The sequence below is a fragment of the Desmodus rotundus genome, chromosome 6 (genome assembly GCF_022682495.2).
Source record: "Desmodus rotundus isolate HL8 chromosome 6, HLdesRot8A.1, whole genome shotgun sequence".
NCBI lineage: Eukaryota > Metazoa > Chordata > Mammalia > Chiroptera > Phyllostomidae > Desmodus > Desmodus rotundus.
The window spans coordinates 104,023,501-104,050,811 of NC_071392.1; the positions used below are offsets into that span (position 1 = coordinate 104,023,501).

Consider the following 27,311-nt stretch of genomic DNA (forward strand, 5'->3'; position numbering starts at 1 on the left):
CCCCTTAGCGTTCCTCGGCCGCGCGAGTCGCCCGCTCCCCAGTACCTTGGAGTTGCTTTCTCTCTGCCCTTGCCTCTCAGCTCTGAGGTCAGCGACACAGAAGGGACCTCCCAGCCAACACACGTAAACTAGCCTCCCCACCTACACAGTCACTCTCCAATTATCGCTCTGCTCACACTCTATCTACCCCTCACGTGGCCCTGTTCATGGTCTGGTTACTGGTGTCTCTCTTACTGGAATGCAAGCTCTATGGGGGCAAGAATCCTATCTGTCTTACCCGCCATGTCCCGTGCCTTCTGAATAAACAATATTTGTGCACATGCCCTGTAAGATGGGCTGTGTTTGAGGGCCGGTGACATGATGGGGGTGTGGATAGTGCCCAGCAGAGGGCTGGTACATACCCGGTGTGGAAATCGGGGTCTTCTCACCCTCACTACTCTCGTTATTATTATAATTTTACCATCTCATGGATGAAAAGCCGACCTTGTTCTGGCACCGTCACGTACATCTCACTTAATCCCCACCACAGCAAACCGGTCTACAAATATGTTGAGGTCACTGAAGGTCGGTGTCAAATCAGAGCAGAGCAAGTAGAAGCGCGTCTTCTTCCAACCCCTTATTTCCTGCCGGAGACCTGAGTTTTATTGTTGTTGCTATAATTATTATTATTTTAATTGGAAAACTAGCCTAATGAAATGATTAAGACCCAGACTGTGAGCTCAAAGTTCCAATTATAGGGCATCTCACTTACTTGGGCAAATCACCACTTCTTGGTGCCCCAATTTCTTTAACCATAAAATGCAGAGAATTCTAGTACTTACCTCATGGGGTTGCCATGAAAATTAGATAGGTTAATAGTAGCAAAATACCTATAAGAGTGCCCAGTTTATGTGATCGTTCAATTAAATAAATAACAATAAATCATGTTCAGTACAGGAACTGTTTTTACAAGTACTCATTTAATCCTTACCATGAGCCCTCGGAGAAATCAAGGAACAGAGATGCTCATTAATTTGCCCGAGATCACTCAGCTTGCAGGCAGTGCCCTGGTTTGAATGCTCACCTCACATATGCAGCCTTCTCTTTTCTTTCCTTTAATCAAATTCACGGGCTCTCTACCGAAGAATTAGGATACAGAGTTGTACACGCACAGCAGAGCCTACTGTGTTTTATGAGTCTTGCAAGGGATATTCAAGGGTGTTCTCTATTGAGAGTTCAAGTTCAAACTTTTAACTCGTACTGTAACACCCTCCTGGTAAGAAGCGATCCTACCATTATCAAAGAGATCTAGAAAAGGACTTGGTTGAAGTGGAAAAGGGGGAGGGAGAGGAGGAGAGCACTGTCTTGCCAGCTCAGCTCCCTCCTATCCTGTGACGTGACCTCAGGCACCTCTTGGCATCCTCGAGGGTCATAAGGAACACAATTTCACAGCCACGGCACTGGGTGATTTCTGAGGGTTCTGACCCCTCTGGCATGTCACCACTTGATGCTACTAATGACAACTGACATGCACTGGGCACACACCAGGTGCCCAAGCACTTTACTAAAATGCTCTATAGATTAGCTCCTTTTCTCCCAATAATAACTGTCTGAGACAGGTACTAAGATATTCCCACGTACAGATAAGGAAAGTGAGGCACAGAGAGGTTAAGCTACTTGACCAAGACATCACAGCCAGAAGGGATGAAGGTGGAGAGCCCACTTAGTCTGACTCCAGAGCCCTTTCTCCTCACCCCATGGCCATGCTGCCTCTGACCATGCCTGTTGCTGATCCTAGAGTTCCTAGCACATGGTGGGGCTGTGTATTTCCAAAGAAACAGACCTTCTGATTCCTAAGGGCATGGGAGTGGCAGGCGAAGCCCTCTGGAGCCCCCAAGAGAAACCCAGGCACTTGGGGGTTCTCCGCTCTCATGAAGCTGCCAGACCTCACTCTGGCTGTGGAAACTGAGCCAAGGGCCTGAGTGGCCGCTGGTCAGTGGCTGGAAGCCTGTCACCCAGAGGTCTGGCTATGGGGAAGTTCTTGGCTTCTCATTCATACAAGTCATTAACATTCCCTCTCTCCAGCCTGTCTCCATTTAACTGCACACACTGCTCTCCGTCCCTTTGCCAGAGTTGTGGCCTCGGGGAAAAACCAGTGGCCTCGTTTTCCCCTTGAACGTTTCCCTGGGCCAGGGAAGGGGCTGGGGTCCTGACTTGGCCATGCACCATAGTTTCTAGGCTCTCAGACAAACAGTGCAGATGTAGAAGAAACACCATAATTTTACAAGGTCTCCTCTAGGGAAAAATATCTTTAAGCATGTTCGTTCATTGAAAGTAATTTTAAAGTCAGATTGTAGGAACAAGTGTGTTAGTTTATTCATTAAAAGCAGTATGCTGTGTTCTAGAAGCCATTATGAAATTTTAAGTTCTGGATAAGCTGTACATTTTCCATTAATCATAAAATAAATGTACAAAGTTTCTTTGATAGACCCAAGTGTATTGGTACCAGAAGATACTGGGTTGATAAAAGGGCCGTGGTGATACACACTTGATTATAAATATTAGGGGACTAACCCAACTCTGCCTCCAGTCAACATCTAAGCTTATGGCTTTGTTATCTTAGTCAAAACACCAAAAACCAAAAAACAAAACCAGACCTGCAGGACACGACTTGGTGGGTTTTTAAGATATTGCTGCATGGCACCACCAGGTGGCAGAATAGAGCACAATTTTACATCTTCAGCCTTGCTGCTTTGGGATCCTAACAAAAGTGTGTTGGGACTCTTGGTACTTAAAGATACTGTCTCCCAGGTACTCCCTTGGGCAGGAGGTCTGACAGTATACATATTGTGTACTTGCAAGTAGAGTAACTCTCCAAGAATTCAGTGGAGAGAGCTTGGAGATAATTCTGCAGTATCAATGGCGGGGTGGGGTCAGGGGCCAGCGAGGGGACAGTGTAACAGGTCCTTTCTCTATCCTGCTGGGCTCAGCTCAGCTTTGGACATTGCTCTTTATATGAAGAGGGGCAGTGACAGACTGATGTGTCCAAATGAGGGCACCTGGGCGACAGGGAGTTTTGCTGGAGCACATTAGTAGCTTACGGAAGCACGTGGCCTTAAGTGTGAAAGGCATCTCAGTCATTATTTTTGGGTACCGTGGGCATCACAAAAGCTTTTCCAGGCTCAGACCGCTCCTCCATAACACAGGGACGGATGTCTACCTTATAGGGTGGCAGGGAGGACACAGGGGGGTAATGCATGCAGGTGCCTGGCACCCTATAAAGCCACAGTAATGGTGATGGTTGTGGTAATGAATAATAATACAATGTTATAACATTCACATTTGTATTATCATGTAATAAACTTCCTTATTATTGGTCACAAATATCTTTATTATTTATAATCATGTCGATAGTGTTATATTTAATATATACTTGATACATATATTATACATGATATATAGTATATGTTATATGTTATACATTTGATGCATATTAATATATAATAATTAAAAGACTAATGTTTTGTATAACATTTGTGTTAATATCATTTTAATTAATAACTGTCATTGGAGTAATGTGGAGATTTATCCTGGAGAATCCAATTCCCCTCTCCCACTCGAGTTAGAACTTACTGGTGCTAGACCCAAATGGATTGTTTGGAGAATCAGATGGATTGTTTGAGGGTCCAAGGCTTTGGGCCCCAGGCATATAGCATATGGAGTAGAGAAGAGTTCAAGAAACAGAGATGATTCAAGTCCAGGCTCGCATGTGTGACCTTGGACATGTCACTTAGCCCCCTGAACCTCAGACTCCGCATCTAGGAAGGAGCACAGTTGTCACCACTGTGATTGGCCCCAGCCCTCCCGCCGGGACCCCACCCCCAGGGTGGCAGCTGAGGTGGGCGGGGTGTGAAGGGATGCCCCTTGCCTCCCCTGCAGCAGTCCGGGCTGTCTATGTGGATCAGCGACCAGCTGCACCCGCTGGAGAACGTGCCGCCCATGCTGGCCGTCCTGATCATCACCTCCGTCATCATCTTCTTCACCGAGTTTGCCAGCAACACGGCCACCATCATCATCTTCCTGCCCGTCCTGGCGGAGCTGGTGAGGGTCCTTCTGGGGACGAGGGGGAGGTGAGGAGGGGTCCCAGGGTCTCCAACAACACAGGTCAAAAAGCTCCCCCTGCTGGCGGGATCTCCACCAGGGAGCTCCCTGGTCACCGTTCTCTCCCGAAATGCATGAAAGTGTCAGAGCCCTGATTGAAAAAATATTTACTCTTTGTTTTCCTTTAAAAAAAATGCATCAACAGAGTCAATATTTTCAAAGTGACCAATTCTCTCCTTTGGAAAGTTTTCTAGAAAAATGTAAATGACCAAATTTGGGTTAAGCAGAAGTAGAAAATCTGAGTCGTCGAATAACCATGGTAGAATTCTGATGAGAGCAAAGCGGTAGCCTCCCTGGGAAGCCAGGCTTCTTGGCACTGCTGACACCTTGGGTCAGTGGTGGGGACTGTCCTGTGCACTTTAGAGCATTTAGCGCCCCCCCCTACCCCGGGCCTCTACCCACTGGAAACCAGTAGCACCCCCTCTAAATCAGGATCATCGAAAACATGTTCAGACATTGCCAAACGTCCCCCGGAAGAACAAGACCATCCCCAGGGGAGAGCTGCGGCTCTCACAGTCTCCAGCCCTGGAGAGCTGGCTAGGTGAGAGCTGGACCCCTCGAGAAACAGATAGTGCTCAACTCACCCAAGGTTCCAGGGCACAGAAAGGTAGAGAAAGCCATTGGATCCAGGCAGAAGGTTAGCCAAACCCCAACACCAGAAGCGAACAGGTAGAGACAAGGGGGGAAATGTCATAACTCCACCTCACATGTAAATAAAGTTGCAAATGGCAAAATGACTCCAGGGCCATAGGCAAAGAAGAGATTACATTAGGGATTTAAACACTGATTAACAGGAGTTTTACGTTTGAATGGATTAAAGAAAACCAAACCATCTTATTACCTTAATAAGATCCAAAATCTGCCAAATTAAATCAATGTTGCGAGTATACGCTTTGTATACAAACAGTGATATACCAGACACGCTTGTCTGAACCACTTTATTTTTGTTTATTTACTTGTGCATCAATTATAACAGAGATCACGCCGTATTCGCTGTATTTGCATACACAAAGGTACACTTTGTTCTTTGGCAGTGGCTGGAGAATATTCCATTAGGCATCGGTACTTGTCGATTTGTTTAAAGCATCTGTTTCCAGCCTTCGCTGTGATCCAGCAGCGCTGCCCCAAACGTTCCCTGTCTGTGCACCTTTGGTGACGTGTAGATGTACTGGTAGATTTCACATCCCTGGATTAAGGAGCCTGTACATTCACAGTTTTGTTAGATAAGGGTAAACTGCCCTCCACAGTGAATGTGCCATTTTACTCTCTCACCTGCAATGCAGGGTGGGGGCTCCCCACCTCTTGCTAAGTGCGATGGGATTTAATCACACCCTCCCCCAGGATCTGAGGGACCCAGCAACTGAGAGAGTTGGAGGGGCTTCCAGGTGGGATGCAGGAGGGAGTGTAGAGCCAGCCGGATCTAGAGGGGCTGCTTTTACTGAAGACACTAGCAAACGACACATTCTTCCAAATGCTGCTCATCATCAAAATCAAAACGTTTAACACACAAGAGGGTGATTCCCCTAGAGAGGCCCAGACTCTCCTATCTTAAAATAAAATGCTGGAGAAGCAATCGGCATGAATTGTAGGTGAATATGTCATTGGAGAGAAGTGACGAACCCGTGGCCCACTGACTGAGGCCGAATCGCAGGCCCGGTTGAGCCACAGAGTCAGAAACTTGGAAATGCTTGCCAGTGGGTGCCATCCCCAGCTCTCCTTACCCCTGAGGCCCAGGGAGGCGCCAAGAGAAGGTGCCCAGAGCCTGGCTGAGCGAAGGACCAGGCAGTGTTGTTTTAGAGCCTCCGCATCGCCTGGGGACTTGATGGAAATGCAGATTCTTAGGGTCACCCCAGACCTGAGGAATCAGCCATCTGAGTTCTAAAAAGCCTCCCGGTGGTTCCCACGCACACTCAAGTTGGAGAAGGAGCGTCCTAGATAAATCTCCCCAGCCCATCCTCCCCAGTGACCCTGCAGTGTGGCCCTGGACCGTCACTAACCTTGAGAATGTTCTCTCCGTCTCACCCGTGGTCTGGTTCTCTTCTTTTCTCCCTGTCTATGTCCGTGCACCGCCTCTCTCTTGCCTGTGTATTCATTTTCCGGTTGCGTTTCTCATTGTCCCTAAATTGTCTTCTCATGCGTTTCAATCGCTCGCTCTCGCTCTGCCTTTCTCTGTCCCTGTGTCTTTGTCCCTCTTTCTGTCTCTGCGTCTGTCTCCAAGTCCCTCCCCTTCCAACTGTCTTTACCTCTTGTGGTTTCTGTCTGGTTCTTTCTGTCTTGGGCTCGCCATCCGCTCCGGGGCCCAGGCCATCCGCCTGAGGGTGCACCCACTGTACCTGATGATCCCTGCCACGGTGGGCTGCTCCTACGCCTTCATGCTCCCGGTCTCGACGCCTCCCAACTCAATCGCCTTCGCCTCTGGACATTTGCTGGTCAAAGACATGGTGAGTCTGGGCGTTTGCTAGTGGAGCCCGGAGAGGTGGGTGGACACCGAGTAGTGGGGAGGACCTCTGCTCCCCTCAACCCTACCCTCCTCCACTTTCTGCATAGGTCAAGGTCACTCTTAGGGGGACGAGGAAGATACATTTTAGCAAAGACTCGCTGCTTAGACAACTTCAGGAAACACTGCCTAAGAGATTATTCGCTAAAGTTTGCCTCAGGGACCAGGGACTTCCCCCTCGCCATGGGCACTGCTCTCTCTTCTTGCTTGTTAGGCTAATGGCTGTGTGCCCAGAATTTTAGGACAGAGGAACAGCAGGCCACAGCCTGGGGCTTAGGGGTAGATCTCAGTGCCCAGCCAGGTGGGGAGCGAGACGCAAGTCCAGGGTTGCAGCAGTGGGGGATCCCCCAGCTTTCAGCAGGGCTCAGCATTGAGCAGTGTTCCCTCTCCCCAAGGCTCCTTGCTAAGTCCGCTCCTCCCTTTCTCCTCTCGCCTCCAGCTGCCCCTTCCCTCTCCACCCCTGCCTGGGGCGCTTGTACACTGGGCACTCAGAATGCAAATAACCTTCCTACTGAGGCCATCGAGAGGGGTGATCTGCTTCACCAGTTTGTGATGCTGGCTTCCAGTGTCAGGGACCCGCAGGATAAAGGACGAGATAACAAGAGGAAGAGGCAGAAAGAGATCCCAGAGCAAACAGTGTAACCTATAGCTGTTAAGTGACTAAGTAGTAAGGTGGAACTGAGGCATTTTGAGCCAGGCTCCCAAGAGCCTGGCAAGGGAAGAGCCAGCCCTCCACCCAGATCCCCCAAAGCATCGGTCAGGCTCCTTCCAACCCTCCAGACTTGCCAAGGGATTTAAGAGCCCCCAGCTCAGAGGCAACACAAGGCAGCTTCCGACCTTGCCAAGTGCCCTCCTTCCTTCACCGTGGATGATACCCTTCCCATGAGCCACCAGGGTAATATTCTTTTCACAATTTTGCTAAACCAACTTACATTTTTTTTAAAACTTAAATAAGGGTATTTAAAAAGAAAAGTTAGCGATGCACATGCAAAAGGAAAACCAGTGTCGCATGCTATTGAAGGCATGTCTAAAAATAAATGCAAAGGGGAAAAAAAAGCAAAATAATGACATTCTATTGGATAACAAACAGTTGCCTGGAGAAGGTTCTGGACCCTGCTTATTAAGGAGGGCAGTTGGAGAGGAGGAGGGAGGCGTTCAGGGCATGGTAGCACCTAAGGGAGACTTGCTCTTTGTGGACAGGGTTTGAAAAGCAACCGAAAAGGGAGTCACTTTTTCGCCATGCGGTCCATGGCTGGATGGCCAGGGTGGGCCAATCAGAAAACCCAGCTGGGAAAAGGGTTTTTAGCCCAAGTTCGGATGGTACAGTATGTGAGGTCAGCCTGGGCAGGGGGCAGGTGGGCAGGTCTTTCCAGCTATTTAAGAGGTAAAAGTTTCCAGAGGTCAAAGCCTTCCCGGTCAGCTAGTCCAGCCTCCACTGGACACGCCGTGTGGGCGGGGGATGCAGGGGGTGGGGGTTGTTGGATGGTCCCATCAGATTACTTCCGAGTTGTGTGGCTTTGGATAAACCAGCTTCTCTGAGCCTCATTTCCCTCTTCTGTAAAATGGGAACAATCATAGTAATAGCCCTTGTGGGGTTGCTCTCAGGTGTAAGCGACCCTGTGACAGCTGCAAGGTACAGTCCCTGGCACCTAGAAACCACTCAGTGAATGGTGACCTTTGCAGCTCTTTGAGTGATGGCCGCGGGTAGTGTGCAGGTGGAAGGGTCTTAGGCATCCGCCGAGCTGGGCATGGGTGGAGGACTCTGTGGGTTTTCTGTCTACGTGTTGGGTCTTGAGTCTGCGCTCTGTTTCAGGTGCGGGCCGGCTTCCTGATGAACCTGATGGGTGTCCTGCTGCTCAATGTGGCCGTCAATACTTGGGCACAGGCCATCTTCCAGCTGGGCACCTTCCCAGACTGGGCCCACAACCACTTAGCCAATGTCACGGTGCCGCCTACCACACCCGTGGCCAATGGCACACCAGGGACCCTCTGAGTCCACCTTGGAGGCTCTCTTTGGCCTGGGCCCTCCCAGAAGGCTTTACTGTCAGCTGCTGGTAGGGTCAGACCGGGTGGTCTGGCAGCGCTCTGCGATCCAGTAAGCAGCAAGCAAGGCTGACCGCCAGTGGTCCGCTCGGGTCAACAAGTTCTTTATCTAGGACTCCTTCTCCTTTCTCGTGCAGTTCAGGGCCCAGATATTTCCCAGACCTGCTTCCTGAGAATCAAGCTCCTTTATCTCTGAGCCAGCATGTGGTTGGGGTGCAAGAGAGCCCAACTTCGGCAGCAATAAGCAACTCCAGGATAGCATTTGTCCTGAACAGCTGGGACTGGGAGCTATCCATCCCCAGGGGCCCAGCTAACATTCCCCACTGGCTTCTGTAGGTCGCACTCTGGAGAGGCCATCCTGCCTTCAGGAGTCCCCTTCCCTGGAGAGGCTTTTTGGCGGCAGTGTTCCTTCTGGTCCACTGGTTCCAGCTGCTCACAGCTGGTGCCCATTCCACTCAGCTGGTGCCCATTCTGCACCAACTGTTTGACCATTTCGCCTGCTGACACCCAGCAGGCAGGGGAATATTCAATCTGTGGAGACATGGGGAGGGACAGATGACTTCCTGAGGACAGGGAGGCTGTGCAAAGCCTCCTCGCTGTCTCTCTGGGTTCCCAGGCACATCAGGGGAGTTCTAGAAACCTCCACTGACATCTCTCTCTAAGCTTTTAGGATTCTCCTGTTTAATCTGATTCAGTTTGTCCATGATTCTGGAGTTGGGCCCCTGTGGCCAGGCCCCTGCTGCATGTGACCCCCACGGTCTTTGTGGCTGCTGCGTGCTAATCAGCCAGTCATTACCTCCCCCAGCTACCCCGAGTGGTAAGCATGTTTGATTAGCAAAGGCCACATTTGTCAGGGGTGAGAGAAAAGTCAAAAGACAAACCGGGGTCGTGAAAAGAGCCGGTAAAAGGTCTCAGGCAGGCAAATATCATAATCCACTTCTACAGACGGGCACCCTGAGACTCGCCATGAGCCAGTGGCTGGCGGGGGCTCTCCCAGGGGGTTTGATCACTCCTGGTTTCCGGCGGAAACCTCTGGGCATCTCCAGTGAACTGCACAGTACAGGGCCCGGCGGTGCTCCGGCAGTGTCTGTGGAATGGATGAGTGGCCCAGCATCAGCACCACCCACACCCCTGAGGGGTGAGGCTCCCTGAGCAGCTGCATGGGCTGGGGAGGCAGTTCCCAGAGACTGAGCTCATCCTCCATTCGGCAGGAGTGAGTCATGGATGTTTCCCTGGAAGCAGGGGGGAGGTTGGAAGAGAGGCCCCTTGAACTAGAGAATGAGCACCCCCCTTCCCACAGGAGTAGACCTTCAGTACTTAGTCACAGTTACAGCCCCTGGGGGGCCAGGGAGGCGCACTCCTGTGTGACAGGGGAAGGGAGACATTCATTCACAGAGAAACCCATGGGACTTGTAACTAGATTAAGCATGATTTCAAATACTTCTGATCGAAAATGCTATAAAATAAAGAATGTGAATCAACACCGGCTGTGAAGAGTTTTTGCCTTTCTGGATATAAAAGAGCTTCAAAGCCCCAAATTTCTGAGCTGGGTCAGGAATCCACAGAATTGACCTCCCTGACCTCACTTTCTTACTGCTCTTCCAGCTCTGCTCTGGCCAGATAAACTCTTCTGCCTCAGGGCCTTTGCTCGGCTGTTCCCACTGCCTAGAGCACTTTGCTCCCGCGTCTGTGTTTGCTTCCTCCCTTTATGCAGGTCTCTGCCCAAATGTCACCTCCCCGGAGAAGCTCCTCTGACCATCTGGTCTAAAATATCATCCTCATTACTCTCCGTCTTGTTATACTGCTATATTTTTCTTCGTATTTAGTCAGGGCATTGTAGTATTTATTTTCTTATTTACTAAATGTCTCTCTCTATAAAATACAAACTTATGAGAATATAAACTTTATTTTGTTCTGTGCTGAAACTCTAGTGTCGAGGACACTTTCTGACACATAGTAGGTGCTCAGTCAATATTTGGTAAATGAATCTATACCAGAATTGATGGGAGAGCAATCGCCCCCCTCTGATCTGGGCTCTCTTTGTTTCATTTCTTGGCTCACTCTTCTTCCATTTGTTCATCGCACAGTGTTTATTTCTCACGGGCTCATTCGCTGTCCCCACCCACGCGGCATTTGCATTCTAGCTGAGGAGTCAGGCAGACAAGTAAACAAAATGTCTCTAGGTCATGATGTGGGCTAAGCAGAAATGAAACTGGCCGATGTAACAAACTGGCCCAGAGGCTACTTCAGCCTAAGCAGTTAGGGAGGACTTCTCTGAGGAGGTGGCACTGGGCTGAGGCCAGAAAGAGTCAGCCATGTGCTGGTGGGGGATGGGAAGATGGGGGATGGCAAGGGCAGTGCAGGGTCATTGGAAATATACCAGGGACTCGGGGGCGTCTGGAATATATGAGGAAGTAGGGAGAGGCAAAACCAAAACAAAACACCTGTTTCAGTTACCGATGGTTACATCACAAATCACCCCACATAATCAGGGCTTTAAAACCCAACGAATCATTGGCTTACATTTCTGCATTTGGACAGAGTTGTACAGGGATGGTTTCATCTCTGTTCCGCATGCCATGGTCAGGGCCACTTAGCTGGGAGTGTGGCTGGAGCTGGAATGTCCTCGATGGCTGTGGACCCTCTGGGGTCATGTGGCTTTTCCAGGAGTCCAGCTTGGATCTCTTTACAGGACAGTAGGCTTCCAGGAAGGCAAAAGCAGAAGCTGCAAGGCTCCTTCAGGCCTGGACTTGGGAGTCCAAGAACATCAATTCTTCCATATTCAATTGGTCAAAGCAGATCACGTGTTGTCCTGGTTCAAGGGCAGGAAATAGACTCCACCCTTTCAACTGTATGTGGGAGGAATGGCATCCATGTACAGGGGAGAGGATGGCTAGCCATCCTCTTTGGAAGCCTTCTGCCATAACACCCAAGAGAAAATTGAGTGAAAGATATAAGTATGCCATTCTAAAAAGGAATATCTAGGTGGCCAGCAGGTTAATAAAGAAATACTCAAACCCACTTGTAATCAGACAAATGCATGTTAAGCCAATCAGACTGGCCACAGCTAGAACAGTGGGCAATGAGCGGCGGTGAGATGGGAGAAGACAGAGACCCTCATGTCCTGCTGGGGAGACACTGAACTGTTCCTGTGAGTCCGGCAAGCAGCTGGGCAGGGTGGGGGGTGTAGGGGAGGTGTTGTCTGCTTTTCCTGTGCCCCGTTATCCTACTCCTGGGTTTACAGCCCAGCAAAACGGTCCCTAAGGAGATCCAGGGGTGTCCAACCCATGGCCTATCGGCCAGACACAGCCCAGGGTGGCTATGAATGCAACCCAACACAAAATTTACTTAAAACCATTTTTTTTTTTTTGCTCATCAGTTTTCATCAGTGTTTGTGTATTTAATATGTGGCCCAAGGCAACTCTTCTTCTTCCAGTGTGGCCCAGAGACGGCAACAGGTTGGATGCCTCTGTAGGGGGACATTTGTGCCACTGTTGTTTGAGGGGCCAATGAGCTGGAGGCCACCTGGGTGACCATTACTGGTGGGGCTATTAAATGAAATGTGGAGGAAGCCCACTGTGAGAAATATGGCCCCCAGGAGCGAAGAACAACAGGCGCAGAACGGGGTCAGACAGACACATACTCCAGGGCACGCAGGGCGGAGCAGAAGTAGGCTGACAGCTGTTCGTATGGGAAATAGCACAATAATTAATACATGCAAGTGCAAGAATAAACTGTTCTGCATACTCACAACTGTCAACCTACTTTTGCCCCGTATGAAAGAAGTTTAGGTAGGGGCAGCAGGCAGCAGAATGGAAGCAGTGATGGTACATGAAAAAAACAAACAGCAAAGTCACTGAATGGAGAGTGCAGGGAGCCAGGTGAGACTGGGCTCCACCCCGGACACGCTTAGGACCGGAAGCAGGCCCTTTACCGTTTCGGACTTTGGTTTCTGCCTCTGAGAGGTGAGAGTGCGTAGTCAGGGTCTCAAAGGGAGCTAATAGGCACATAAACTAGCTAACTTGAGGATGGTTTAGCAAAAGGTCTAGTTACAAGGTGTGGGCAGAGGACAGGGAAACCATGCGGGTAGGCGTGGGCCCTGGAGGTGGAGGGAGGGCTACTAGTCGTGAAGAAGCACCTCCAGCCTGAGGTCTGGGACAAAGAGAGGCCTAACCAGGCTGGCATCTTTAGTCCCGGGGAACATCCGCTCTTGAGGACTCCACAGGGAAAGAGATGCCCTGGATCTTCCTCTCCTCCCTTCCTCAGCTTTTCTGCTGGGGCACCCACTGGCCAAACCCAACTGTGTTAGTCCGAGTTCTCCAGAGAACCAGCAGGATGTGTGTGTATGGATGGATACCCAGGAAATTGTCCAAAAGCGGCCTGCTGGCAGAATTCCCTCTCACTCAGGGGAAGGCAGTCTGTTGGGCTATTCAGGCCTTCGACTGATTAGACGAGGCCCACCACGTTATGGAGAGCAATCTGCTTTACTTAAACTCCATTGATTGAAATTTAAATCTCATCCAAAAAACACTCTCACAGAAACATCCAGAATCATGTTTGACCAAATACCTGGGCCTGGCCAAGGTGATACATAAAATTAACCATCATACCAACAGAAGCTAAAATGCAAGGGAATCCTTTGCTGTAGCCCATCCAGGTCCACCTCTGGCGGCACAAGGCAGGGAGAAGAGAGGGATGGCTGGGTCTGGGGGGCAAACTGAGAAAAACGTGGCATGGAAGGTCGAGACCATATCAGAGCTTGCAAGGTAGTGGTCCCCAGGACCACCTCCAGCCCACAGTCAGGTTCCCCCTCCCCTGCCTTCCCTGAGTTTTAAATGATTCATTTATTGCTAATATTTTAAATTCAGAAGATTTCACATTAAAACCTGAATTTATGTTTCTCTTGGAAAAGGAAATACCAGAAGATCTGGCAATATGCAACCTCATTGCTGTCTGGCAACAATTGTTTGGAGGGAGAACCTCTTGTTTGCCACAGTCCCCACCACTCCCTAATGTCTTACACTGGCTGTCTTCATTTGACTCTGTCACCTTCCTGGCTTCTGAAGGCATTGCATCTCGGAGTCCTAAGCAACATGATCTGGAAGGTCCATTTCGGCTTTAGTGGTCACAGGTTCTAATGACCTAGAGCAGCAGCCACAGCGGAACTTTCTGTGGTGATAGAAATCGTCCACACCTGCCTTGTACAATACAGTAGCCACCTGTAACAGCCATGCGCCTAGTTGGAATTCAGGGGGGTCGTAAGTATAAAACATACACCAGACTTTAATAACTGACTATGAAAAACTTGAATGTAAACTATCCCATTAATAATTTTTCTATTGATTGCATGTTTAAAGGATACTATTTTGGATATATCAGGTTGAGTAAAATCTATTAAAATTAATTTCACTGTTTAAGTGGCTGCTAGAAAAATTGAAATTACATGTGTGGCCCCCATGCTGTTTCTATTGGACAGCACTGTCTGTTTGGGAAGGTTGCAGCCACGTCTCCGTATTCTCAAACCAGCTGCATGCCGGGCAGTGACGTTCTGCACCCACAGGCAGTAAAATTCGATGACTCTCATACTATATATACCTCTGATTCTGATTTGAGACCTGAGGGTTTACCACTTCCTCTTCCGGTCCTGTCTTAAGGCTCTGAATCCTCTACCCAGAAATCCCCCCCAACAAAGCTGATTCTGTTCTGGTGATTCAGAAGCCCCTTCCGGGCGTTGTGGGCCTTGGAGTAGAGTCGCCTTATATAGGCAGAAGTGACCGCCTACATGTGCTGAGAAAAGTCACAAATATCTTCCGCCCCTTTCCTCCCTGTGTCCCCATCTCTTCCCAACCTCACACACCCACCGGAGGCCTTCAGGAAATGACCCACGTGGGCCTTAACCAGTCGGCTCCCTGGTGCCAGCGCAGAGACTGGGGAAAATCGGTGTCCTCCAGGACTGCCCCTCTCTGACCAGCACAATGCCCTGAAGTTTCCTGTGTGGGCGGAGCCTGGTCAGGGCATCCCAGAGGCCTTACACTCAGGTCTGAGCCGCCTGGGGCACGCTCAGGCACAGCCCTCAGCCCGGTGAGAGGGGGCAGGCAGGAGTGTTTATCTATTGTTTACTGGGCACTCTGCGTATGCTATTTCATGGAACCCTCAAGAACCCCAAGAAGCAGGTGCTGGCATCCTCATTATATCAGAGTCCACGCAAGTTCAGAGAGGGACGGTGTGTCGCCCAAGATCACCCAGCACACACAGTGTGAGGAAACTCTGGTAACGTTGGGCCTCATTTTCAAGGGGCTCCCCCCGCCTTGGTGGGAGCAGATTAGAAGCTGCCCTTTGCGAAGGCGTCTGCATGTGGCCGGGCACTGCCGTTTCCACCTGGACCACTGTGCTCCTGACCTTGGCTAGCTGGCCCCGCGGGCATGTGGTTGCTGCTCTTGCTGCACTGGGTGCCTGGCCTACCTTCCTGGAGGGGCCTGTGACCTGGGGAGGGTGGCAGGCTCTCTGAAGGCCACAAGTGTCTCATTCAACTGTGTCACTTCTCCTATCTGGGTCACAGGACATCCTCCTCCAGGCCTGAGCAAGCAACCCAGGCAACACGTCCTTATAAGGGAAGAATGCTACCTAAGGGTCAACCCTAACTGGCCCCTCCTGCAGGGTGGGGACCTCCTGGAGGAGGCTGTCCTACAGGCCGTGACAGGGCACAGAGATGCTGGGAGAGGACAGCTGCAAGTGTACCTGCAAGGCAATGGCTGCAGCCAAGTGCATTTAGGAAATGCACATTTATTGAGTGCCTACTGTTTGGAGTGCCAGAAGCACCACAAGATCCTCATGAGGCCCGGGACACCCCTCTACCCGGCAGAGCACAGGGGCTGACCAGCTGGCTGTGGGGCAGGGCTGTTGGGTGTAAATCACAGCCCTGCCTCACACTAGCTCAGTGGCTTGGTGAAGGGACTTGACTCTCTGGGTCTCCGTTTTTAATCACAATGGTCCCTACCACAAAGGGTCCTTGGATGTAAGGACTCAATGAATTTGAATAGAAACCTGTCTGATGCAAAGCAAATGCTCACTGAAGGTTAACTGTTACCATCATTATCTTTTAAGAGGAGGAAGGTGAGACTGAGAAAGATGAGGTCGCCTGCCCGAGGCAACACAGCTAGGGAGGGACACAGCTGTGCTTTGAAGCCTGGTTCCCACAGGGCTGAAGACAGGAAGGGAGCTGGAGAGAAAGACCAGAGCCACTGATGGTTGGAGAAGAGCCTCAGCAGAAGTCTAGCGGTCTCCTTTGGGTCCCCACCCCCTAAGAGTTAGGGCACGTAACTATGGACTGGGAGGGAAGGAAGAAGCTGAGCAGAGTTCTAGTCCTGGATGAATGGCTTCCCTGAGCCTCAGTTTCCTCCTCTGTGAAATGGGACTAATGCCACCTTCCTGTTATCAGGTCTAGAGATGTTGCTTGGAAAAGGCTCTTGTTCTCCTCCCACACCTCCAACCCACGCCTGCCTGACTGAAGGGGAGGAGGCAGCTTGCCCAACCCGCTGGGAGGTGGGCCCTGCAGGGCGGGATGAGGCCACCAGGAGGACTTAATTAAGGGCAGAAAAGCAGAAGTGACAGGGTTTCCCAAGTGCTAGAGGACTCAATTCCTCCTACTTCCTTTCCACCTGTCCTCGCTGCCTAAGGCTGCCTGGCTGGCTCCGCTGCCATTCAGGAGGCATGAGGACTCTGTGGAGGACAGCTGAGCACCTCGTCAGGACCGGGTAGGTCTGGGGACCTTGGGCACAGGGGCCACAGACAGGAGAACAGTCGGGCTTCTGGGAATGAGTCTAGGTCTTAGCTCGGCCATTCCCTGGCAGCATGATTGGGTAAATCCTTGATCCTCGGTTTCCCCGACTGGGAAATGCAAGTGATAACACGGTCTACCGGGCTGGAGTGGGAACTGGAGGAGAAAAGGCACACAGAGGGCTTTGCTACTGTGCGTGGCTCGGAGGGAGCGCTCAGTAAAGGCAGCTGAAAGCCTCATGGCCCACCCTTAACACAGGCCTTGGCACCCGATATGACTCAGAACTGGCTTTCCTTTCCAATAGTGTTTATAGTGTTTCACAGCCACCAGGTTTCCAACACTAATTATACAGCAGGAGGGGCGTCTAGCCCCAAGTTAAAATGACTTCAGAGGGAAGGAAGGCCCTAATTCATGCTCTCTAACCTCAGGTGAGTCCTCCACGCTGCCTGGAATGTATATCATTTCCCTAATTCATTTCCTTTCCTACTCTCCTGGACAACTGTGTTATATCTCCTCCTTTATCTTCAGGCTCTTATCGACTCCTCCAGCATCCTCACCATCAGTGCTGACCTCGCTTCCTGCTACCCTGAGCAAACAGAAGCAAACACACCACAGCCAACAACTATTTATGGAGCACCCACTACACGCCAGACACTGTTCTAGGCCCTTGGGACATGTCAGTGGTCAGAGACCAAGTCCCTGCCTGGTGGACGCTTTAGCAACAGATAGTAGCTGACGTGACACAATTTTCCAGATACAAAATGACCCTAGGAGATACTACTTTTATTGCACCATTTTACAGATGAGAAAACTGAGGCATAGAGAGGTTATGAAACCTGGCCCAGATCACACTGATGGTGAGTGGTAAAGTGGGGATTTGAACCTATGCAGTCTGGAGTCATGCCTTTAACCACTGCTGTGTTCTGTGTATATCAGATGATACTGATCTATACTTGTCCTCTTTGCCTGTCTACTCACTGTCATCTGTACCCATTTCCTCTGCCTTCCCACCTGCTGGTAAGAGTGAACGGCCCTGCTGCTTTCTAAGAGCAGCCCCACATTTTGTGCTCTCGGTCTGACCTCTGCCACCCACAAGGAGGTCATTGCAGGGAGCCTCCCCTTCATCGGTGTCCCCGGTCTTGGTTGGGTCTCCCATCTACACACCGGCCAGAATTGTTCCGTCTTGAATGAACTCACAGGTCACCCATCAGCTACTGCATGTACCTGACCCATTAGCAGCATTTGACAGAGTTGATCGCTTCCTTCTTCCTGAAACATTTTATTTATGAGGCTGTTCAAACACCCCTGGCTTGGTTTCCCGGTCTCCTTTGCTCGTTCCTTCTCATCTCCCAAACTGCTAGCCCTGAGCGCGAGGGCTCCGTCCTTGGATCTCTCTCCTGCTCACCGGCACATGTCTTGAGGAATCTCATCCTGCCCCCGGACTTTACTTACCATCAATAAGTCAGCAGCACCCAACAATGTATCTCTAGCCTGATCTCTCCTCTGAATCCCCGACTCGTGTTTCCAACCGCATACGCAACAGCTCCGTTGACGGGCTGAACTGGCAACTCAAATTTAAGACTTCCACCAGCATTCCTCCTCTCCCACTCCACTCAAACCTGCTTTAGCCACAGATGTTTCTGCCTCAGGAAATGACACCCCGATGCTTCCAGTTGCTTGGGCCACCAAACCTCCCGGCTATGTTTGTCCCACACCCACAGCCAATCAGTCTGTTGACCTTTTGGCTCTTCCAGCAACATGTATCCAGAATCCGAACTCTTCTTACCATTCCTCTGCTGTCATGAGTATAAGTTCTAGAAGGGCAAGGATTCTTGTCTATTCATTCATTCCAGTTTCTCCAGTGGCTGGCACATAGTAGTTGCTTAATAAATATTTGTTGAATAAATAAATATAAGGAAAATAAAGTAGAAAAGTTCCCAGAGGTAAACTAATCCACTCTCCCCTTCCCTTCGCCACCCCCCACCTCCAAATTGTAGAGGAGACATTTAAGTCCACACAGAAGGAATGTTCAGTGCTACACAGAGTCAACCGTGAAACAGTATCTTTAGTTCTCTCTCATCCTCTCCCTTCCATCTGTGCTTCTCTCTTCATGACCCCTTCATCCCCTTGGGCCAGTTGCCCTCACAAAATTGGAATTATGGACACAGACATTTATTCTCACAACTTAGGGAACTGCATGGAAACAGGGCTCTTCCCTGACAACTCCAGTGAGAATAATCCTGGGGAAGGCTCTGATTGGTTCGGCTTGGGTCATGTGGGCTTGAGGTGGGTTACTCTGATTGGCCCACCTGGGAAGAGTGCCTGCTCCTGTAGCTAATCGGGTAGAGCCTGCTAGCAGATGAAGGGTTTGTGGGGCAGGGACACTGGGCAGACACCAAACTCCCCACCCTCCTGATAGAGGTTCCCCAATTTTTGTGTGTACAGGTGCAGATTCTGGCACTTGGGACTCTCCAAGGCCCTTGTCCCACTGCAGGCTGCTTGGGTTGCCTTCTCTCAGCCGGTCCCAACCAGCTGTGGCCAGCTGTTGACCCAGCTCCTCCTGTGTGGTTCCCTGGCTGCCGCTGCTGCAGGTCTGGCCCACCAATGGCTGGTGTCCTTGCTGCTTCATCCTCTGGGGCCCTCAGCCATGGTGTCCACTGTCTGTGGTCTCCTGGTCTTCCTGGGCCTGGGCCTGGTGCCTCCGGCGCGCTGCCTGTTTGCACTCAGCGTGCCCACCCTGGGCACAGAGCAGGGGCGTCGCCTGCTCCTGTCCTGGAGTACCACCATCCTGGCTGTCACCGTGGTACCCAATGTCTTGGCCAATGTTGGCGCAGCTGGACAGGTGCTGAGGTGTGTCACTGAGGGCTCCCTGGAGAGTCTGCTCAACACCACTCACCAGCTGCACACAGCATCCAGGACTCTGGGTCACACTGGCCAAGGCCTGACACTCCAGGCCCCGGGCAATGGCTCTGTCTTCAGGCTTCACATGCTCCAGGTCACTCAGCAGGTCCTGGAGGACTTCTCTAGCCTGGAGTCCCTGGCCCGGGCAGCAGCACTGGGGACCCAGCAGGTGGTCACGGGGCTCTTCCTTCTTGGCCTCCTGGTGGACTCAGCCCGGTATCTCCATTGCTACCTGACTGACCTGCGGTTTGATAACATCTATGCTACACGGCAGCTGGCTCAGCAGCTGGAAGAGGCCCGGGCCACACACCTGCTGGCATCTCCACCAGCCTGGTTGCTCCGGGCAGCTTGGCCAAGGCTGTCCCAGGGGGAGCTGCTGAGCTGTCTACTGAGGCTGGGGCCACTCACCCTGCTCCTCATGGCCACAGCTGTGACGGTGGCCACAGACCACGTGACCTTCCTCCTGGCACAGGCCGCCGTGGACTGGGCTCAGAAGCTGCCTGCTGTGCCCGTTACGCTCATGGTCAAGTATGATGTAAGTGTGGTGATGGGAAGGCAGGTACAGAGTCATTTCCTTGAGGGGAGGGGTAAAATTTGTCAAATCCTTGGCCGGTGATTGAATTTTACTTACCTTCAAGTCATAGCCCTGGGAAGGGCTGAGACCCTGGGAAACAGATGAACTTAATTCCCACCCCAACCTGATGCAGTGGGCTCTGTTTTGACCCCTACCGCAGGTGAAAATACTGATACCCAGGGATGTGGCCACACGTCCTAGCCCCCCTTTTTCTCACTTGTACAGATCGGGTCAGTCCTCCTTTCCCTACAAGCTCATGTGAGCTTTAAATGTGATAGTCTCTAGAAGCACCCAGCAAACACCACGACCCACAGGAGATGTTTAATAAATATTGGGCATTATTCATAGCTCACATCTGTGAACATCAGACTGTGTATACCAGGGCTCAGGAAGGGTCTAGATTTAGGAGCCCACCAACTATGGCCCATGGGCCAAATCTTGCCAGCTTCCTGTTTTTGTAAATTAAGTTTTATTGGAACACAGTTTTCCAAAGGCAAATTTGAGCTGTGGTAACAACAGAGACTGTATGGCCAGCAAAGCTGAAATTACTTACTATTTTAATAATTATATATAAAATATTTACTATCGAATTACTCTTAGATATTTACTATCTCATCAAGAGTTGTGTTTTTTCGGTCTGTTTTTTGGCCATTTTACTGATGAAGACACGGGGACTCAGAGAAGTTAGGGTGCTGGCCCACATTCATCCAGCCTGTGAGTGGCAGCGCCAAGCTGCACGGCGACTCTTGTGGGCCAGGTAGATTCTCGTTCACGAACTCCTTCCACCATAAGATCTTTATGTTTTATTTTTATGGTGAGATCGCACACGAAAGCCCATTGCATGCCACTAAAGTGTCAGACCCTGAGCTAGTAATATTAATAGCTAACATTTATTGAGTACTTATTTAATGTAAGAAAGTATTTTTCCAACTGCATGAGATGAATTTAATCAATTTAGGGGTCATGGTCATCATTTTTTAATGAAATAGAATGGACTAGAAATATATGAGAGGATATTATAGGTAATAAGGGTATGGACTGTCTTATGAAAATTTCCTTCAACCACAATACAATTTGTGCTTGGAAGATACTATGAAATGCCGTAGGTCACAACAAGGAAATGTCAGGCCATGTCCTCAGCGTGCTGCCTGACGCACTGTATTTCACCATACCTAAGAGGCCATGGATTACAAGCTACACCATCCCTGCAGGAGCCATCAGGAAAGAAAACGCTTCCAATGAAGCCATTGCCCAATGCCTTCTTACCATTCAGAATTTCCATTGTCTTCATATAAAATCGTTCACTTATTTTTAACATAGGCTTATTTCATCATACTTTCTGATGGAGAGAAAGCAAGAAAAACAGTGAAGTAATTTTGGTTGGTTTTCTAAAACGTCCTCCCACTCAAGCCTGACTTTTCTGAATGACTCTGGCTGAGCGACCAGCTTCCTCAACTTCTCACACAACACTGTTCGCTGTGCCCTCTCGAGCCCTGCTGAGGCTCCACCCTCATTTCCAGCATTTTCTTCCAAGCTGCAGACACCCACTCTGCAGTTGGATGCTGGCACCCCTGACCCTCTGAGACAGCGGGGACCGGCACGAGTGCTGAAAGCAGTTATGAGTCTTTTTGTTCGGAAGACACTTCTTCATCTCAAAGTCCAAATGTGGCGGGGGGCGGAATGAGAACCCAGAACTGATGAAATAAGATAGCTCATTTAATTGTCCCTGTGACCCTGTCAGAGAGGAACCGCTATCATTGCGAGTTTACTGATGGAGACACTGAGGCTCACATTCGCCCAGCCCGTAAGTGGCAGAACCAGGGCTGTGCTGGGACTTCTGTGTGGCCTCTGCACATCCACTTGCAAGAACTTCTCCCTCCATTAAAAATAGCAATGACGTCACTGGGATGAACACAAATATATTAATAGTATATAATGAAACATATTCTTCAACTGAAAAGTTAATTCTAAACTCTGATTTTAAAAGAAAATGAAACATTTTCATAGGCCCCTGAAAGTATAATGGGGCCCAGCACTGAGCCCGATGGGGAAATTGGCTCTGGGCCAAGCCAGGATCCAACCCAAGAAGTTGATTCCCAAGTTCAAAGGGTTAACCTCTGACCTTCCTGCCTCTGTAGACATCATTCTTCCTTGCTCCATCCTAACTCATGGGAAGTGTAGACCCTGATGCTTATGAGAGGATATTAGGACCCTCCCTGGCTGGGGCTCATAGGCTGGGCTAGACCTCATAGGCTGGTGCTTATTTGATGGCAAGGACATCCATCTAGAGCGTTCAGCCACTGACGGCTCAACAAAGAGTTCATGCCCCAGAAGCATGAATTTGTTTTTTTTCTGAATGCAAGTAATGATAAAAATTATTATTTGAAGAGTGAATTATTTGAAGATAAACTATTACTCTTCAAAGAGAGTCATAATAAAAATAGCATTTGCACGGTGTGTGTCCTTTGGCAAAAAGCCTGTGTCAGACTCCTGATCTCGTTGGCTCTCCCTCGAGCCCCAGAAGGCAAGGGTGACTTCTGCGTCCGTGTCGCAGATGAGCGCAGGGAAGGTTGACCCAGCCCTGCAAGATGCCAGTGGTGGGGGACAGGGAATGGCTGGAAAGCGTGTTGGTTGACTTGGCCTTTTTGTCCTTTGTAAAGGCTGCATACACCGTCCTGGGCTTCCTCCCCTTCCTCTTCAACCAGCCGCCTCAGGAGAGCCCCTTCCTCTCAGCCCACAACTCCTTCCAGTGGGAGCTCCGCTTCACCTCCCCGGGCTGCCCTCTGCTGCCAGCCCAGCGCCCCCACACGGCCGCCCCGCTGGCCGCCGGGGTCCTGCAACTCGCGGCTTGTTCCACGGTCCTGCTGGAGACATACGCCCGTAGGTTGCGGCACACCATCGCAGCTTCCTTCTTCAGGGCGCAGGAGGCAAGGAGGGTCCGCCACCTTCACGCCCGGCTCCAGCGGAGCTACGAGCGGAAGCGAGACCAGCAGCCGCTCCTGCGGACTCCTTCCTGATCCCCACATCCGGACCTGCGGGCAAGCACCCAGCACGGATCCACAGGCCTATTGCATAGTGGACACGTGGAAGAACAGGCAAGCTTGGAGAAGAGAGGGAAGATCTTCGGAGTCGCACAAACCTCAGTTGTAACCTTGGCCCTCCTGCCGCCTCGCTGTGTGACCTTGGGTAGGTTGCTGCACCTCTCTGAACCTCAGTTGCTGCAGCTGCGTAATGACAATGATGTGAGCTACTTTCCACACGGGAATGCGGTAAGAACAGAATGAAATTTGGGCATGAAAGGCCTTCATAAACAGAGATGGACTATGCCAAGGGAAAGGCAAGGAAGTGCAAAGATGGCTCAGTGCCCCACCCCCGGCCAGGTGGGGGTCGTTCCAGGCTCTCACCTGCATCCACTGCTTACCTAGTCGGTGGCGACTTCGCCTCATGAATGTGTGTAAATGCTCCTGGAACTTATTTATATGCCCCTGAATCCTCTGAACTTATTGATAGTGCTCTAAAATGGTCTTGATTTTATAAATAAATGGATTTATTAAATCCTAAATTAGAACCAGGTTACTCCTTTGCTTTAAATTCCTGTAGGGGCTTCCCATGCAGGCCTGTCAGTGTACCCAAGGAAAATACAGGCCTCCAGGTTCAATTTGGATTTTAGATAAACAACGAGTATGGGTTTAGTGTCCTTGGGACACACCGTCCTTATACTAAACATACTTAGACCGGGCGCATATTGGTTGTTTACCTGAAATTCAGTTTGAACTGGTTAACTGGGCTTTAACTGGCAACTCTCTTCCCATCTAAGTTACAACAAATCGCAAGCCCCTGCTCTGTGGGCTTGGCACTTCCTGTTTTCCCCTCCAGATAGTTCTCCGCCGCTCTTTCACCTGCTCTCCTTCACAGGGGTCTGACCCCCGGGAGTCCATGCGTCCTAACACCCTGGTTCCTTTGCCCTCTGACCATTGGCTGGATGCAGTCAACGGGGGCACTAACAAGGCTGTCGGAAGTGGGAAGGGAGGAAGAGGTCAGGAGATTTGTTCCTGCAGCCCTCTGGGCTGTTGTTACTGGGCAGACGTCACCTTCCATCAGCAGCAATGAATGGGCTATTGCCTCACGGCACCCGTGTCAGGAAGAATCTGCCCCACCTAGGCCAGGAGTGGGGTGGGCAACTTACTGGAGCATCATCCAGTGGCTGGCATTGGCGGTTGTGTAGGTTGGGTGCTGCTCGGTTGCAGTGGGCACCGTTTGGCAGTCTACGTGGATGGACCCTCTGGAGTTGCTCAGTGCACAGCCTAGGCGAGTATAATATATAAGGCAGGCCTTACGGGGAGGGTGGGAGTGCCCCAAAGGAAAATTGACAGTACAGATGTCACAAGGACCAGGACAAAACAAAACACAAAACCAACAACAGATGTCCACCACAGATGAGCTGGCCCAGGTCAACTGCAACGGGTGTCTTCTCCCTGGGCAACAAAGTTCATCCCCCAGGGTGCTAATACTGTCACCTATTGGCCACAGTGGAAACTGCATGATCCACCATCTGCTTTCCTCTTCCCCAGTCTCCCTTCCTCCATCCTGCATTTTCTCCTCTCTTCTCCCTTCCCCCCTCTGCCTCCTCTAGACTACCCTAATTCATCATATCGCGACCAGTCCCTGTGCTCTGTGCTGGCCAGTAGTGAGCCCTGGAAGTGGGGACCTGCAAAGCTATAGAACTCAGACCCCACCCCCCCCATGTCACTTTCCCTGTTTTCCTCCTCATTCTTGCAGTATCCCCCCCTCTTTTTTTTAATCCTCACCCAAGAACATGCTTATTGGTTTTAGAGAGAGGGGAAGGGAGAGAGAGAGGAAGAGAAGCATCAGTGTGAGAGAGAAATATCAATCGGTTGCCTCTCATTCGTGCCCCGACTGGGACCGAACCCACAACCTAGGTATGTGCCCTGACTGTGAATTGAACCTGCAACCTTTCGGTTTACAAGGGACTCATTGATGTTTTTCTTTCTAATCAATGTTTCTCTCTCTCTCTCTCTCAAATCAATAAGCATATTCTTGGGTGAGGATAAAAAATAAAATAAAATAAAATTTACCTATAAATCTGTACCTATAAGTGATATTTAATATTTTTTTATTTCAGCCTTTTCTTCAGTGCTTATCTCAATGAGGATCTCTGTGTGTGTGTTTTAATCTCTCTCTTTACAGACTCTCATTTGATATTCAATTAATGGCTGTAAAATGCCTGTATAGTCCCCTTTCATTGTGTATATCTTTCATGCACAAATTGGAAAACCCCGACATTTTCCTTTATAGAAAAAAAATCATTTAGATGCATAAGCGGAAGTCCCTCTTCCTCCTAAATAATTTGGGAGCACATGCTTCTAAATTTTATCTAAGTTTATACAGTCACATGTATTTAAATGTGCATACCTTTATCTAATCATGTATATGTAAAAGATAGAATGATGCTTTATATAGTTGTTGGCCTTTCATTTTATTTCATTTAGGATTAGATCATGGGTATTTTTTATTACATAAATAACTTTATTCATTCTTAGTACTGGCACAGCATCCCATTGTGAGTATGCACCATAATTTATCTAGTTATTCCCGACCAAGGTACATGTAGGTTGTTTCTTTTTTCTATTATAAACTCTGTTTCCATGAACATCCTTATGGGAAGTATGTATGTCAATGTAACTGGTGTGCTGAAAAACACATCTTGAGAAATACTGTCGTCTTCCACTGCTCTTTACATTTCTTTCAAAGGAAGCTCTCACTGAATAAAAATCTCACCAGAATCCACGGTTTTTAAAATGAAAATACTCTTAGCTGATAAGCAGAACACCAGTTAATTACTACAATCTATTTAGTAATTAGAAGGCAAAGACCTAGGTATTAACTCTACATTCTTCCTTCAAAGCAAATGAATGATGATAATGTCAGTTCTATGATCTCCTCTTCAGATCTTCAGTCTCTTCCCTTTCTGGCTGAAAAAAAAAAAAAAAACTCCAGGAAGAGAGGGCAGGGCACAATCTACGATGTCATCCTATCGTGTTATGCAAAAACGCATTAAGTTCCTGGGTTATAGAATATGTGTGCTATGCACACATATTTATATAAACATCTTGCCTAAAAGCAGAGCTGGAACAAGGATTCAGGTGCAGGTCGTTTACATGGGAGGCGATTCAGGAAGTAGGAATGAAGAAGTGGAGAGAATGAGACCAAGGAGGAAAGTTAGCCTAAGGGGGTGTCATTAATGCCACTGATGTAAATGACAGGGATTTGATTGTGCCAGGACCTCTGAAAAACATGTAGAACCTTCCCAGAATAGTTCTCCTAGAGGGGCTGGAGGCTAGGACATTGTTTATCGCTGTGTTTCCTAGTGGAGTACCTACAAGATCCACGATCTCTATCTCAACAGGATCTAAGGCTGTGGAAAAGTACAGCACAAATTCTGTACATGGGAGTGATATGGAGAGAGGGCAATCCTTCTGTCACCTCTTCGTTGGTTCCATACTGGGTCAAAGCATATGCCACATCCTATTGGACGGCACCCAAAACTCTCAGGGAACTTTTCCAAAGGTCCTGCCTTAGCTGTGCCTTTCATAATCCATAGCGTGGTTCTATCGGGCTGGCCGGTTCAGGCTGGTGTCATGTAGGGTGGGGTAGTGGACCTCCTGGCCATGTGCCCGTTATCACACCTCCTGTGCTATGAAATGGGTGCCTTGGTGGGAGCTAATATTATGCAGAGTCCCAGTCGGGAAATGAGGCGTTTTGTCAGTCCTCCAACAGAGGCATAGGTGCGTTGTGGCCAACAAAGGAAACCCACATCCAAAGTCCGTGTCAGTTTCCGCAGGGTGAATCACCGCTTCAAGCAGAGTTAAAGGGGCCTGCAGCAATCAACTCTCCACCAGGAAGCCAGCTGTTCTTCTCCAGAACAGCGCCTTATCAAGGACTCAGTGTTGCCGTCTGGGGAGGCAAGTCGGACCTTCTGTAGCAGCAGCAGCAGCAGCAGCAGCTAGACCCGCCATGACCAGAGGCAGCACTGTGCTGTGGGCTCACGCATAACCTCTCCCCCGGCCCTCACGGCTACTTCCTGAATGAGTTCATTGTACACGTACCGATGTGGACAAAGACACCCATAAACTACTAGTTTTGTTCACGTGGTTGATGTTTTTGGATGAGCCCTGTAATGAAACAGGGTGGGAAGCAGACTGTTACGGTGGCCCCTCAAGAGTCCCGGCCCCTGTTACACACACCTTACTCTGCTTATGAAATCAAGTAGTCAGCTAGGCACTGCTGTGAAGGGATTCTGCAGATGTAATTAAGGTCCCAAAAGAGGTGACTTTAAACTAGGAGGATTATCCACATGG

At 49.8% G+C, this 27,311-nt stretch overlaps 2 protein-coding genes across 4 annotated transcripts in view; both read left to right on the plus strand.

Annotated features, from left to right (window-relative positions):
* SLC13A3 (solute carrier family 13 member 3) overlaps nucleotides 1-10,161 on the plus strand; it is a 57,283-nt gene extending 47,122 nt beyond the window's left edge. For 2 of the 3 annotated variants that reach the window (XM_045194914.2, XM_024559504.3), the window contains 3 exons: nucleotides 3,919-4,080; nucleotides 6,444-6,581; nucleotides 8,451-10,161. In XM_045194914.2, coding sequence (XP_045050849.2) covers nucleotides 3,919-4,080; nucleotides 6,444-6,581; nucleotides 8,451-8,630 — 480 coding nt within the window. In that variant the 3' untranslated portion in view covers nucleotides 8,631-10,161. The remainder of the gene's footprint in view (nucleotides 1-3,918; nucleotides 4,081-6,443; nucleotides 6,582-8,450) is intronic. The other variant, XM_045194915.2, reaches the window with a different exon arrangement.
* Nucleotides 10,162-16,258: 6,097 nt separating this feature from the next.
* Nucleotides 16,259-23,412, plus strand: OCSTAMP (osteoclast stimulatory transmembrane protein). The gene is given in 6 exon segments (XM_024559316.4): nucleotides 16,259-16,434; nucleotides 18,903-19,893; nucleotides 22,593-22,944; nucleotides 22,947-23,092; nucleotides 23,094-23,217; nucleotides 23,220-23,412. Coding segments are annotated over 6 exon segments (1,680 nt in total). The 5' UTR covers nucleotides 16,259-16,390; the 3' UTR covers nucleotides 23,243-23,412.
* The last annotated feature ends 3,899 nt before the right edge of the window (nucleotides 23,413-27,311 follow it).